This window comes from Panthera onca, chromosome A1 (assembly GCF_046562875.1).
Source record: "Panthera onca isolate mPanOnc1 chromosome A1, mPanOnc1 haplotype 2, whole genome shotgun sequence".
NCBI classification, from domain to species: Eukaryota; Metazoa; Chordata; class Mammalia; order Carnivora; family Felidae; genus Panthera; species Panthera onca.
Window position 1 is genome coordinate 235,138,405 of NC_138339.1, and position 16,014 is coordinate 235,154,418.

At 45.7% G+C, this 16,014-nt stretch overlaps 1 protein-coding gene across 4 annotated transcripts in view; it reads right to left on the reverse strand.

Annotated features, from left to right (window-relative positions):
* ATP8A2 (ATPase phospholipid transporting 8A2) overlaps positions 1–16,014 on the reverse strand; it is a 598,035-nt gene that overhangs the window by 221,249 nt on the left and 360,772 nt on the right. For all 4 annotated transcript variants that reach the window (XM_078445879.2, XM_078445975.2, XM_078445933.2 and 1 more), the window contains 2 exons: positions 10,795–10,978; positions 5,757–5,867 (listed from right to left, as the gene is read on the reverse strand). In XM_078445879.2, coding sequence (XP_078302005.2) covers positions 5,757–5,867; positions 10,795–10,978 — 295 coding nt within the window. The remainder of the gene's footprint in view (positions 1–5,756; positions 5,868–10,794; positions 10,979–16,014) is intronic.

Sequence of the window (16,014 nt, forward strand, 5' to 3'; positions counted from 1 at the left end):
AAGGTACGGAAAACGAAATGCTGGTAAACATTTTGGAACGTTCTAGAGCACAGGCTTTTTGTTGTTTGTGTTAGGCTTGTCAGATACTGACAAGTCTTAATTAGCTTTCAACAAAATTCTGTTGGTTAGTTGCATTTGATCTCAAATTGCAGGGGTTTAAATCTGTCTTATTCAGTGATATTTCCAGACCTCCATGCCAAATATGCATCCCAGTTCCTGGCCAGTATCCCATACCAGTCTAATGACCCCAAGAAAACATTAAAATTCCTTATATGTGTTGCCAAAAATAAGCAGACACTCTAAGTAGTATAAAATTCCCTTTTTTCACATCAATACCTAAGTTATTGTTATTCTCTATACTAGGAGCCACCAACTCATCGCCATCGTAATTATAATAATAATCATAATTTCAAAGTCTCATCTATTTCAAAGATGATTTGGGGTCTTGTCTTTACATCACACATCAAAGTTTATAAGGGATCCGTATCATAATTTTTTGAAATGCAGGTTAAATTCAAGTAACTTCCCTATTATTTTTCTATTTGAATTTTATTATCATTAAAACTTTTCTCCATTCCGAATATTACCTTTCCCTAGGGGTTCAGAAAGTCTGAGGACAAACCAGTGCACCTAGTAAACGCTTAACACGCGGAAGCTGTTATCCTTTGAAACTTTCTTAGGCTTTGTACCCTATTCAGGAAATTCTGAGTAGCGAACCCCTACTTTGTTAAATAGCGTAGGAACTTTAAAGGATTTAATCGACCCTTCTCTCTTTCGGGAATTATCACCAAGCAGTCGCATGAGGACTTCAAAAATGTATACGGATTTTTCCCCAATCTTTACATTTACGGTAAATGCCTACCATTGTGGAAATCAAAGAGTTTTTTTTTTTTTAAATCAGTTGTTCCTTTCTGCTTATAAATTATGCTGGGAAATAGTTACATAATGGTCATGATTTATGCTCCAGGTTAAAACTACAAAATTACATTAAAGGTCTCTGCTTGCCATCTGCCCTACATATTGACATATGAGTTTTCTGAAATCGCTTTTACTATGTCACTTGCTTATTCCAGAATGAAAAAGGAACCCCAGCTTCTAATAGCAACAAAACTCCTGTCTAGTTATTTAGATCCCCTTCTCTGGCCACTCATATATCCCACCCAACCCTACCTCCTTGCCTTCACTAATTTTATCCCTACCTCTGACACACAAGGAACGCACCCCCTCTAGCTGGCTGACAAGAGCCCTGTTTGCCCCACAAGGCTAAGATGTTCTGCGTGGTCTAGCCCCCAGCGGAAATTTACCTTCTGAGAAATATGGTCATCTGGTCACAGCCACAAACTTAGCATTTAATCGCTGATACAAAACAAAACTACACGTAAACAAAACTACATAAACTACACTACATTGAAGGTTTGAAAAAACCTTCAATGAGCTCTCCAAAGCATAGGGTCCTGGCTACACGTTTTTGTTTCCCTCCATGTGATTCAACCAACAAAGTGCTGGTGATGTTCTTTTTAAAAATTTTTGGCATGTTTTTTATTATGGTAAAATACACATAACATAAAGTTTACCATACTAATCTTTTTAAAATGTTTATTCATTCTTGGGAGAGGGGGGAGGGGCAGGGAGGGAGGGGCAGAGAGAGAGAGACAGAGACACAGAATGTGAAGGAGGCTCCAGGCTCCTAGCTGTCAGCACAGAGCCGACACGGAGCTCGAACTCACAGATCTGAGCCCAAGTCGGGCACTCAACCGACAGAGCCACCCTGACGTCCCCATCCTAATCACGTTTTAATGTACATTCACACCATTGGGCAGCCATCATTACCCATCTCCAGACACTCTTTGTGATATTCTGGGCATCATCTACAAGAGGCAGACAGAAAACTGCCAGTTGGTTTCTAATGATAAAAATCCATCGTGGGGCGTAGGGGTGGCTCAATTGGTTAAGCGTCCCACTTTGGCTCAGGTCATGATCTCACAGTTTGTGGGTTTGAGCCCCGCGTCGGGCTCCGTGCTGTTGGTGCAGAGCCTGCTTGGGATTCCTCCCCTCTCCCTCTGTCCCTTCCCAACTTGCATTCTCTCTCTCAAAAACACATGAACTTTAAAAAAAAATCCAGTTTTAATGCACAGAACTGTAAGCGTAGTAAAGGTGTATCTTACTGTCCATTAGCAGCACTAATAACAGATGAGGAGGGATGGAGTGAAATATAAGGCCGGTGACAATCGGGATCCAGACCACGAGGGGCAGGGGCAGGAAGGCAGACCTGGGGATTCCATCAGGAGCCATAAGAACCTTGAAGAGTTCGAGGATGGGGCACTTGGGTGGCTCGGTCGGTTAAGCATCTGACTCTTGATTTTGGCTCTGGTCATGACCTTGTGTCCTGAGATCGAGCCCTACGTCCGGCTCTGCACTGGGCACAGAGCCTGCTTAAGATTCTCTCTCTCCCTCCGCCCCTCCTTTGCTTGTCTGAGTCTGAGGGGGGCAGTGACATTTGTTTACTCGCTGCCACCATTTCTGAGTGTCTATGTTCCAGAAACTGTGCCAGTCACTGGAATGAGTCAAATGTATGTCAGAAGGCTCATCCGGGCTGCATATAGATGGTTGATGGAGCAAAGCTAGCGGTCTTTGCTATCACGCAGGCAAGAAATACTAAATAAAGGCAGTAGTGGAGGGAACAGAGAGCCAAGGTTTATGTATCTTTTGTTTTGCTTATTAATAGGGTGACCATGAAATCACTGATCCCATCGTTTTGTTCCTATTTTATAATCACTCTAACCGTCGGTTACTTCGGCCCGAAGAAATTTTACATGACACGTCAAATAGCACTAAGGTTTGTCAGCAAGAAGGAGCCCGTGGTACAGACTTATCAACTGATCGTGCGTGACGGTCAAGGCACTGTGGTGGCAACGCTCGAATTAGATCACTATCATTTCGGTCGAGTATTTATGGCCTCCTTAGAGGGAAAGCTGTTATTCCGCAAGGCTTTTTTGTGGGTGGGAGGGAGAGGACTTGATCATCAATCTGGGAAAGGTGAAACAGATCAAGAAGCTACTCTGCGAAACAGCACGCGATGAACCTGTGTGTAGTGACAGGGATGGTCCCAAAAGTACGGTGTGAGGTCTAACGTGAGCTGCAGACCGTATTACAGAGCATGAGGACCTGTGTGTAAAAACACTGATTTGCTTGTATATGTCAACACGTCCGTAAACACAGCAAAGGGTCCCGAAAGAATACGCCTAAGCAAGCAGGGGACGAGAGTGGCGGGGACTTTCAGTTTGCATTCCGTCTTGAGGTGAGGAGAGAGCCGTGGGTCCCGCAGGAAAATCAAGTTTCATAGGTCAGTGGACCAAGTGAGCATCACAGGCTCATAGGTGTACCATATAATCTTTACTGGTAATTCAAATCACCATAATCCTCACGGCAATGCCTAAGACTCTAAGTGTGTGTGTGCGTGTGTGCGTGCACATGCCTACCTGTGCGTCTTTTGTCACTCCGCCAAATTGCCTCTAGACTGTATTTTTAAATGACTGATAGTATATATATCAGAGGTTGTTTGACACGAGAACTTACTGGTTGTTGCCAAGGGTTTCTCCTTGAGCTACAAGAAAACCATTTGAGAGTAATACGCGATAGAATTCCTTCTCAATTAGCTACAAGGTAACCCTCAGAATGCAAAACTATTCATCGCAAAGGAGCAAATCAAAGTACGATAAGGTTTGATCTTTCGGTTCAAAACACACTAAAATTTCCCGTTTTTAAAATTACACTTAAAGTGCATGTTGGTGGCACAGAGGCTATATACACACCGAGTCAATGCTCCGGGCACAGGCGAGGATTTTGTTCTCTTGGCTTTCGAATTAAATCTCCTAGAAATACTAAATAAAAAATGGAGACCAGAGTGGTGGAGACTTTATTTCATTTTTAAATGTTACCAAGAATGTTTTTAAAGGCTGTTTACAAAAGACTGTTTACCGCTGTGGCTCAGCTACAGTCGAAAAATTAATTTAAGGAACTCACACGGCATTTTCAGGGTTTCATTCCAGAGAGAATTTTCCAGACAGACAAAAATTATACTCTTCTCATCCTTAGCCCTCTTGAAATTAAAAAAAAAAAAAAGGTGGGGCGGGGGGCAAGATAGGAGGTGTAAATGACTAAGCACTTCCTGGGAAGAAGTTCTGGGAAGCCAAAGGGTTGGGGGCTTCATGTAAAATGTCCTGATAAGACGTCTAGACTATCTGTAATTTGCTGACTTTGAGGAAAAACAGATTGTTAAGAAATCTTGTGAGGCCAAATGCTACAGGAGCTGAAAGTGCACGTAAAACTTCGGATGGCACGTGGGAGCAGGGATTCCTACACTCCTGCAGACCACAGCACTGGTTAGCTATGACCCCCAGTGACATTCAGGAGTGACTCCTACCACGGAGGGAAAAAAATGTCACAGAAACAGAAGGGCAAACGTATTTAAGTGCCCCCCTCCAAAAAAACTGTGTAATAACGCAGACAAAAGGAAGACACAAACTATGAGACCCGTCATATCTACAAGTTCTTACGTGGCATGGACTGAGCTGTGTTATTACCGCACAAGAGGGACAGACGCGGTGAGTCGACTGCCTTTGTGTAAATTAGAAAAACGCATCTCTTTTTCCTGGTTTTCCTACATCTCTGCCCCATTTACCCCTTCGGCTGGGCAGCCTTGTACAGTGAACAACCTGCACAACTCAGGAAAATTACCCACTAATAGTTTAGCTACAGAGTGAGTGATGTGAACTTATGTGTCTGACCCGAATATTTGATAGGAAAGGGTAGACAATTTGGTAAAGAAATGGCTAGTCAAACCACTTGTTAAATTTCCCGAGCTGAGTACATTAAAGATCCGCATCAGAAAACGTTGATCTATGCCTTGGTTATTATTTCTGCCAAGCATTGAGAAATCAGACACAAAATAACTCGTAACAGAATGCCATATTGACACCATCCACAATTAACGTTGCTTTTCTATCTCTCTGGAGCGACCACCTGCTTCCTCCTTTCTAAACACACTTGGAAACCTATTAGTCAAGATGGCCTCAAAAGCCAACCCCTTGCAGCACAGCTGTCCTGGCTGGTACTCCCACTGAGCTCACACAGAAAGGGCCCGTTCCACTTTTCCCTGGGCCCACCCTTCTCCTGCTCTAGTCCCCCTAATAAGTAAAATAAGCCCACCTGCAATTGAATCAACATCTTGAAAACCAGCTTCACAACCCAGTGAGTTCAAGAGATATTTTTAATTACCTTAGTTGCTTACTCCCCAGCCTTACCCCATTGAAATAGTACGGTCCAGATATCCCACAAGTGACAAATCAGTGCTTGGGTAACGTGCAGGTTCCATGAGAAATACAGCAAGAAGTCAGACCCTTTCATTCCAGGGAAGGTAAGGATGACTGGGTTGCCTAGAAACGTCCCAGGGGCCACCAAGACAGGTGCAAGCATCTGCCGCCCAGGCGCTGACCACCCTGGGGGGCGCGGGGTGTGAGTGACAGCGAAGTTCCACTCGGGCCAGATGCAGAGTCTCCGTGCACCGGTGGCTCGGCATGAGGACCTCCACCTGCAAGGTGCCCCCTGCTTCCGAGAGGCCACGTGTGTCACGGCTTTCCCATGTGTTCCCCCCACCCCCACCTTTTCTTCAGCTCTACACGAACAACATCCTCTCTTGAAGTTACCTTCAATACGTGAAGGCCTTCCGCCTCGGCGAAGAGGTTAACCTTGCTCACCTCGATAATGTAGAGGACCACGTTCTTGTAGAAGCAGTACAGTATGCACTTGGTCACGCGGTTGTAGCTCCAGGCGCCGTGAACCAACAGGAGCTTCTCCAAGTAGGAAAACTGAGAAAGAAAAAGAACGAAGTTCAGGACCGCCCATCGGTTAGGAACAGAAGCCGCAAAATGGCCTTGGGAGACGGGTAAGGGAGCAGAGGAAAGCGGAGTGTGCAGATAACCCGAGAAAACCGCTCCCTCCCGAAAACAAAACGCAAAGCTTTCAGGTCCAGTGAGGACGACTAAAATCTCGTCTCAGATCCACCTAATTGTTATTTTCCCCCAAACACAACAGTGGACCTCCAACTGTTATCCTCCTGACGTCCTGCTTACACAAATACTTTTTTCGCCGGGGCGGGAGGGTCCTCAACTCTTAGGAGAAGGTGACCACTTGAATTGGAAGAAAAGCAAAGCAACCAGATGCTTCTCTTCGACTAGAGTTTATGGTGACTTCGGGAGCAAGGGACAGGAACGCTCAGGCACCAGTACCCTTTTTACAACAGGGATGCACATATGTGTACATGACCTATTTCCACCATCAGCCTGCAGGTTAAAAGCAGCTGCACGTGCACAGAGGGGCACCCGCACTCGGGCACACACACACAGCCTTCACTTCTACACTCATTGTGTCCTCCTTTTTTGCTCCCAACCAGGGCACAGTACCTCTTGCTAGAGTGCTATGCAGTCAAGAAAAACAAAAACCCAGCAGGCAGCGGGTACGAGGTCAACGATGATGTAATGGCTCTTGCTGCTTGAAATACTGAGCGATATCCAATATTAAATGAGATATTTGAATCTTCTTTGGGGTAGGAGGGTCTTCGGGCGCCACTTGAATCCTATCCCTTCAGCTTCCTCTTAGCCTGGCTTGGCTTTCTGTGTCCTACCCCACAAAGGTCCCCAAAAGCGAATACTGAGCTGGAGGGAGGGAAATAAGGTTTGTTCTTTGTTGCTGTTGTTTGTTTTTGTGGACCGTGTCGTGCTCCGGTACAAAGGCACCATTAGGGGCAATCCTGTTTAAATTCACAATGTCTACGCATTAATTAGTCTTGTGTCACACTGATGTCCCGTCGGTTGCCTAGAACTAAACCCTCAATTACCCACTCCAAGTCAGAGGGTCGTCGTCGTCGTCCTCAGGCTCATTCTCCTAAGAGAGATCGTCAGGCTATATTGAGAATATCCACAAACATTAGAAACTCAAGAAACGACAGATGCTGGCAAGGATGTGGAGAAAGGGGAACCCTCCTGCCCTGTTGGTGGGAATGCAAACTGGGGCGGCCGCTCTGGAAAACAGTGTGGAGGTCCCTCAAAAAGTTAGAAAGAGAACTACCCTATGACCCAGCAATTTGCACTACTAGGTATTTATCCAAAAGATACAAAAGTGCTGATTCAAAGGGGGCACAAGCACCCCAATGTTTACAGCAGCTCTATCAACAATAGCCAAATTATGGAAAGAGCACAAATGTCCATCAACTGAGTGGATAAAGATGTGGTGTATATATTACCAATGGAGTATTACTCGGACATAGAAAAGAATGCAATCTTGCCATTGGCAACAACATGGATGGAACTAGAGTGTATTATGCTAAGCAAGATAAATCAGAGAAAGACAAATATCATATGATTTCACTCATGTGGAATTTAAGAGACAAAACAGATGAACATAGAGGAAGGGAAGGAAAAACAAGATAAAAACAGAGAGGGAGACAAACCATAACAGACTCTTATATCTAGGTAACAAACTGAGGGCTGCGGAGGGGTAGTGGGTGGGGGGATGGGCTAAATGGGGGAGGCGCATTAAGGAGGGCACCTGTTGGGATGAGCACTGGGTGTTACATGTAAGTGATGAATCACTAAATTCTACTCCTGAAACCAATACTACACTTTATGTTAACTAACTCGAATTTAAATTGAAAAAAGTAGAGTGGCACCTGGAATAAGCATATGACTCTTGATTTCAGCTCATGATCTCATGGTTTGTGAGACTGAGCCCCACATGGGGTTCTGTGCTGACGGCGTGGAGCCTGCTTGGGATTCTCTCTCTCCCTTTCACTCTGCCCGTCCCCTGCTTGTGTGCACTCTCTCTTTCTCAAAATAAACAAACATTTTTTAAGTAGAAAAAAAGTGATGCGTGCAAAAAAAATTCTTTCGATATGGCAAACTGCCTATTTCTGATTACTTCTGAAATTAAATTTAACTGTAGAAAAGAAAATTTCTGACTAGAAATGCAGTATTTAAAAACAAAACCGTTCTGTTTCAAGAGGAAACCACACAATAGGTTCCCATTAGCTCTAAAGATCTGACACGACATCACATTTCATGAGTTGTTCCAGGAGATGGGGGTAGGGCGGTCACTCAACTACGTACTCCAAAAGCTAAATGGCCACTTCAAAATGGCAGGAGTAGGTTCATATGGAAAAATAAAACTCCCCATAAAAGCTCATTAAGGATTCCAAAGGGGATTGGGGAATCATAAAATAACTGGCTAAACAAATAAAAAGGAAGTTTGCATTTGACCTGGACCCCCTGATGCTAAACTTCGGTGGGCACAGAGAACATCTGCTAGAGTCATCCGGAATGACTCAAGTGTAACGCTACAATGATCTGTTTTCAGGAAATACACACACACACACACACACACACACACACGCACACACACACACCCTAAATCAAAATGCTATTTTCATGAGGTCGCTCAAAAGACGCTAAGAAGGTTGGGGGCAGGAAGGATCCTCTCCTGAGGAGAACGGGCAGCCGAGGGCTACACTCGCCAGCGGGCAAGGCAGCAGCACAGGGGCGGCCGTGAGTCCCAGCAGCTGCCTCTGAGGATAAAAGCACAGGCAGGCGGAAAAGAGGTAGAACCGGAGCCTGGCCTCTTTCATCGTTTTTCCCAAGGACAAGCCTGCGAGCTACATTTTCTTCCTTCGGTATACAACCTTCCGGGGCACTTCCTCAAAGATCCGATCAAAAACGTATTCATCCACGTGAAATGAAAAGACAAAGCACACGATGTTAACTTCTGCCAGAGACGTTTATCATTTCACGAGGGGCAACGGGACTCATAAAACTGTGGCATCTCTAACTTCTGACTGAAGCGGCCGAGGCACAGTGTCGGGTGGGGAAGGTGTAAGGCCAGGAGGAAGGCTACCCTGAAGCAGCAGGACCCCTCCCCAGGCATGGGCAGGACCACGGACAGGAGAAACAAAGACCCACAGACACATGGGGCCGTGCATCAGTTCCTTTGGCAGCGGCTATAATACTGGAAGGGGAAGGAGACCCCTAAGTCTGTCTGTCTGTCTGTCTGTCTCTCTCTCTCTCCTCCCTACCCTGCTTTCATGCTGTCAACTTGAAGAGAGCAATCACTGCTCCAGATCCCACAGCCTATTAGTATGCAGTTTCAATAAAGCAGGTCATGGAATCTCCCTTCCCCAGACATTTTAAAGAAAAAGACAGGCAAATATTTGCCTGGAACTCCTAGGAAACCTCTAAAGATCCCTTCCAGCCACATGATGCCATAACTCAAGTATTTAATAATGCTGGGGGTGTATAACATCTACAGTTGCTGACAGACTACAGGAAGCGGGAGTCTCACAGGCCTCGGAGTGGTGGACTCGGGAGAGTGAACGGGCAGGTGTGCGGGACTGGTCCCCAAGGTCACGTGCAGGTCTGGTGTTCTCTGACCCCCAGTGCTCGGACCCGAGGCAGGTCACCTAATGGGAAGGAGCCCCAGTGTTCCCACCTGGAATATCAGAATTCCTTCCCCTACCAACTTTAGCAATTACCCTGAGGATTTCTTTGAAATCAACAGAGAAACAAGACTGATTTCGTGGGCTTTCCGGAGCCAGGAGGATTTTGTAAATTCCTCCCTGTGTCTGCAGAACCACGAGCCGGAAGGGAGTCTGAGAGGTGATCTCATGCTCTAGAACCCCACTCCGGGGAGGGAGAGCCCCCAAGCTGCGCAGGACCAGCCCGCAGCCCTGGGGGCGTTGGAAGCTCTTTCACATTGTATACGCAGCCCCCGATTTCAGCTTGAAGGGAGAAAACGCCACTATTACTTGTGTTCACGTGATTAAGGTTAACACATACTTGAAATGACAAAACACTGGCTGACCACCAAACGCTCAGGCGTTTTATCACAAGTTACTGTAACCTGTAGACAGGAGGCCATGATCGGTGTCCACTGTGAGGTCCAGATTTTCTGGATGATCAAGGGGGGCAAATGATCTGGATCTGTCATACCTAGGGTGAGGCGGTTGGCTATTTTCCTTCAGGTTTTGGCTCTCTCTGAGGAGCAGACATCTCTCTCATTGTCAGGTCATCTGCTCAGTAACTACAAAGTACATTGGGCCCCTCTGCGGGCAACACGTGATCCAGAGAGGAACGGGCTGCACTTGGTCTGGCAGCAAGAGGCTGTTTGCTGTTGACCGTGGGTTCATCTCAGAGCAGCGGGTCTGGGCAGCACCCTGGTTATGGCCGTAGAGAAGGGTGGCTGGCGGTTGTAAATCACTGCTTTCCCCTGACTTTCAATGCCTGATGAGAGAGTGTTCTAGCGCCTTCTGAAAAGAGGAGAGACTCTGGGATGGGGACGGTAGAGAATTAATGTTATGAGCATGGCCATCCTTCAGCAAGGGATGCCATAAGGAACAGGACCAGGACAGGCAGCCCATGCGGGAGTTGAGGGTGAGAGGCTCTCATCAGCAGGACCCGAGACCTATCCGTCAGGGACGATGCCTCGTCTGGAGGACAGAGAGCTCGGCCAACCTCACCGCTGACAAATACAACCGCGACAACCACAACAACCCGCAGCACAGGGCCCTCAAGCCGCACAAGAGCAAGACCACAGGGAAATGCAAATACTCTGGCGAGTTTGTCTAGACACAACCTCAAAAGAGGGGGCAGGGTTCTTAGGGCTGGACCGAGGTCAAGCACCAACCAGGCCTTCATGCCCGGCTGATACCTCTGCCAAGGGGACGGGACAGCAGGTCAACGCGCCTCTGACCTGCGCGATGGCATAATCCGAGTTGTTGGTCGCCTGCATGCCTTCATTCCCGCTGATGCCTACGCCCACGTGAGCGGTCTGGATCATCCCAACGTCGTTGGCACCGTCCCCGATGGCCAGGGTAATGGCCTTTACCCGCTTCTTAACCACGTCCACTATCTCGGACTTCTGCAGAGGAGACACTCTGTAAGAGAAGAAAGAAGTGATGACTGGATGCGTCTTTCCAGAGGAAACAGCTGTAATCTACACTGAGCTGCATTAAAAGGGCAGTTATTGGACAATTTCCAAATCCAATACATACGTTTTATGCTCATGTGCAAAGAAGCTTTCAGAAAACAGTAGCTTGTGGCTTTCAAGTAGTTGCCAACTTCACAGATGAAATACACAAGTCAAAACTAACTGAAAACACAGCCTGTTTGTAATCGCTCTGTGCGGTGGTGACCATACGTGCAAACTCCTCAGGGGCACATGTGTCCCCCCACCGAACGATAAAGGCAGGGAAGCTGGATACAGAGGTCTTAGGAAACGTCTTCCAAATAAATCAGAAAACTAGCACAGACCCCATTTTTGCTTTGCTGTACATCATACGCAACCTAGGGCTGGCAAGGGAACTGTCTGTAAAATCGGCTTTCACAGAAGGGAAAGAAAATTGGCATGGCTTGAGAAGTGCAGAAATAGGATGAGGGTAAGGGAGAAGAAAGCCTTTTCCTTCTCCACCTCAGAAATGGAGGCAGTGTCTGAAGGGCAGCCAAGGCACAAGGATTTAAGAAGGGGGGGGGTTGGTCACCGGGACAGGACTACCAAAGCTGAACTGTGCAGGAGCACAGCCCAAAGCCCAAAGACAAGACAGCCTTTGCAGGAAGATGGGGTGTTTCCACAAGGAATCGAAGGATGGGGGCTATTTCTTATAAGCCCTCAAATCATCTGGGAAGAAGACCCAAAGTAAACATACGGGCTCTAAAGCACAGCAAAGTTCATTATAACGAAGTATTTGTTTGGAGTGTAAGACCAGATAGTACAATGACATGGTAAATCTATTAGTACCTCGGGACTGATTTATTTTAAATTCTGAACTGGTAAGCTGAGAGTCACTTTGGGTGAAAAAAAAATTCACGGGTAAACTCCCGAATGGCGTGCGCGCGCGCGCACACACACACACACACACACACACACACACACACACACAGTAAAAGGCCTGTCTGGGTCTCCCAGAGGTATGCTGGCTGCACCCACATACGCATGGTACTTGTAAACTAGAATAGACATGCAAGGACCTTCTCAGTACACCTATGACTTCTCATATGGCCTCTGACCTCCAGGATACCTGTTTCCAACGGAAAACTTACAATTTACCTTACATTTAATTTTACCAACCCAGAGACCGTTCTGTGTCTGGTGAGACAGCAAACTGAACTTAAAGCACAGGTACTCTGGGAGCCTTAGCTCAAAGGAATGGAAATTAGCAAATTAGAAAAACAGAATCTGGGGGTCGAAAGGCTTTTAGGAGCCATGTTGTACAATCTACTATCTCTTTAATCATTCTCACAGTGACTTTCGATAACGGGAGTTTATGGTCTCCTAGGGCAACTGCAACCAAAAATCATTACTGCTACTTTTTTGTGGTTGATAACCTAAAAGCACGAATTCTGTCCTTTGGGTTAGGCTAGAACAAGTAGAAGTCATCTTTCAAATGTCAGGAAGGCTGAACTAGAGAGACATCATCCATCACTTCCTTCCTCCCACAGTTCAGGGGCTACGAGCTCAACAGTCCCAGGTCCCTCACCCACTGTTTAACAGACACGCTTCAGAGCTTACAAATAGCTCCCAAGTATGATCTTCCAGAGAGCTACGAGCGGAACGGAACAGAATCCCCATCTCCCTGGTAGCAGATGCTAGACTTACTTTAATGTAGCCTAACGGGAAATTACTGGAAGCAATGTTAACGGCCAGAGATGTAAACTGTAGCTCTTCCTTCCACATTTGTGCAAGGGCTACTTAGAGCCGAGGGCTGACCTTGACGTACCTCTCTCATTAAGCTCCTGATCGGCAGACACAGCCCCACAATTCTCATCTGCTACACGACTCTGATTTCCCATTTCTTCTCTAAGCTCAACAGAAGCAGAGGTCATATAGGGTAGGGAGACACCAATGTGGGATTCAAAGTTAAATAACTGAACGTGACCTTCTTCTGTTCCCCATACTATTTACACAGAAGAAGTAATTCTGAGTCCTTGTCTTCCCATCAATGAAATGGGGAAAATGAGAACAGCCTACCTCATGAGATGGTTGATATATTTATGTGAAATCACTATGTGAAATCACACATTGCCTGTGTGAGACAAATGTTGTCTCCTACCCCATCTGCAAAACTTCAATTGCTAGAAAAAATCGGACACGTCTGAGAACGGAACACCACCCAACCCAGGGTTCCCCGTAAGGGCCCTGCAGTGCTGCAGTGGGAAATTATGGATTTTCAAGGGAAAACCAGCAATATCCCTCAGGTAGTCGCACGAAACACTAGCTCGAAGGAGCTCACAGTTCCAATATTAGATCATGCTACATTCCTTTTTATGACGTATCTTTGTGAAGCCGAGTTTTCACGGCTGCTATGATAAAAAGCAGAAATCAGTGTGAAATAGGAAATGAGGGCTGAAACATCCATGCTTTCTTCGAGGTTTGAGAAGTTGTCCAAGGCTCAACAGGTGCCCCACACCAGAGCATCGGTGAGTGGTTATGGTTAGTAAGGGTGAGATAAAGTATTATTTTTTTCCAGCTATGTCCGTGATTGTTTCGAACGTCTACTAAGTTGTTAGAACATAAATACTTCTTTCGTTGTTTGACCTTACCTTCCTCGTAGTTAGAAACTGCTCAATGTATTCAATGTTCTTTCTTGGCCTAGGGGCTTTGCAAAGCAATCACTGAGACGCTACAGTTCTGCGAACGCAGGGAGTCTGGGAGCCTCTGCATTGATCACTCCTCTCAATGATTACATCACTGGCTCTTCAAATACATTCATTCACTCACTGAAGTGAAACTCCACTATTGTTTAATCTCGAACTCGTCTTCTGTACAGGAGCACAAGGGACAGACACACGGCCCTGGGGAGTCTGGGGCTACGACGACTTGAGAATCTTCCTTGCCACCCAAGTCATCGAGTAAGTTGGTCTCCAGCTGACCTGGAGTGATTCAGAGCAAAAGGGGGTATACGGGGCAAAAGGCGACTCTGTAGGGCAGAAATCTCAACCACAAGAACATGTGTGGTGGGAGGCTGGACGGGTTGTGGTGGCCAAATAGGGAAGCCACTAAACAAGTCCGTGGTTTTCTCTGAGGTTAAAGGTGTTTTTTTTCTTGGGGCGCCTGGGTAGCTCAGTCGGTCAAGTGTCCAACTTTGGCTCGGGTCATGATCTCACAGTTCGTGGGTTCGAGCCCTGCATCGGGCTCTGTGCTACAGCTCAGAGCCTGGAGCCTGCTTGGGATTTTGTGTCTCCCTCCTTCTCTGCCCCTCCCCTGCTTACGCGCGCGCAGTCTCTCTCTCTCTCAAAAATAAATAAACATTAAAAAATATTTTTAAGGTGTTTTCTCATTATTGGGTTTAGCAGTAAGCCAACCAGTAAGAGCCAAGTAGCAAGTCAGGTCCACTCACTACATTTGCCACTGTGGGATTTGAATCTCAGACGAGTTGAGTCATGATTCCGATGGCTTCAAGCAAAATCTATGCAAGTCCAAAGCTGCGTTTTCCCAAAAAAGCAAGAAGAAAGAGAAAACCTGACTGGGATATATAAACTGAGTCATATCCCAGCATTTTAGAAGCATGAAATTCTCATCAAGGATTTATTATGCCCTCGGCTGCGATGCCTTGAGAAAATATAATTCTAGCACACACGAGGGGTTCAAAACAGATGTCAAACAGCTAATTTCTACAAAACGGAATAGGCACCATTACGCCTCGGTCATACGTAGTGTTTTAGTATGCCAAGTTGCCACGAAGCACAAACCAGCTCCTTTTTTAATCTTAATTTGTAACCTGGAATCACATGCCACACTTCCCAGCATATAGTACATTCAACCCATAAAATAAGAATTCCAGGCCACATCTGAGCTAAGCTAGGCACTTGGGACAGTTCTATAACTACTTTAGTGCCTTGTGAATAAAAACATAAAATCAAAGATCTTTAATCAACTGGAGAGATATTCTACCTACTTTTTTGGCGAACACAATAGATTCTAAAATAAAAAATAAGTTTTCCTTTGGAGACTTAAAAAAGTTCAGTATCCTGGAGTATCTAATTTCATGGGATATGTGTTCCTGAAACTTGAAAATGTACTTTCTAAAGTTATTTCAACTATGATGCTTAAGTAGTACCTTTGGTAACTGCTTTTCTAGAATTAATGATCATGCATTAATTTATCTGATCTACAAAAGCCCCGGTCTCAAAACAAGTTTCTAAATTCTGCTTTGCAATATCATCTGAGCAAGTTTAAACAAATCCCTTCCTTCTTAGAGCCCAGAGATCTCATTTGTAAAGTGGGGTGAATCTCTATTACTGATTTGCAAACTGAGCTCAGCTCAGCCAGGCGAGTTGCAAGAAACTCCCTCCACCCAGGGGCACCCAAGAGAACTTCAACACTTACTCATTAACCAGATTCACTAAGCACATTTACTAATTGGACTCTTAAATTTATTTATTCTGTATAGTCCCTATGACGGAAAACGAAGTTTGAAGCCGCTGGCCTAGGTCAACGAGTCTCAAATTTTAAGTGAGCATCAGAATCACTTGGAGAGCTTGTAAAAATACAGGTTCTGATGCACAAGTTGTGCATTTAACAAGCTCCCAGGTGATGGTGATGTTGCTTGCCTCTGGACAACACCAAAGTAGTCAACACTGACCTGGACAAGATCACAAGATCTCTCTTGTTCAAATGTTTTAATTAGCTCGGCTTACATTTCCAAAGCAGAAGATACATGTAAAAGTTTCAGAAGGTGACATTTAACAATTAGCAGGAACACTGAATCTCATCCCCTTCTTTCAAGCTTTGTATGTTCTTCTATGCCTTTTTTTTTTAAGTTTATTTATTTATTTTGAGAGAGACAGCATGCCAGGGAGGGGCAGAGAGGATCCCAAGCACTGTCAGCACAGAGCCGGATGTGGGGCTCAAACTCACAAACCATGAGATCGTGACTTGAGCCCAAACCAAAAGTCAGACACTTAACCACTGAGC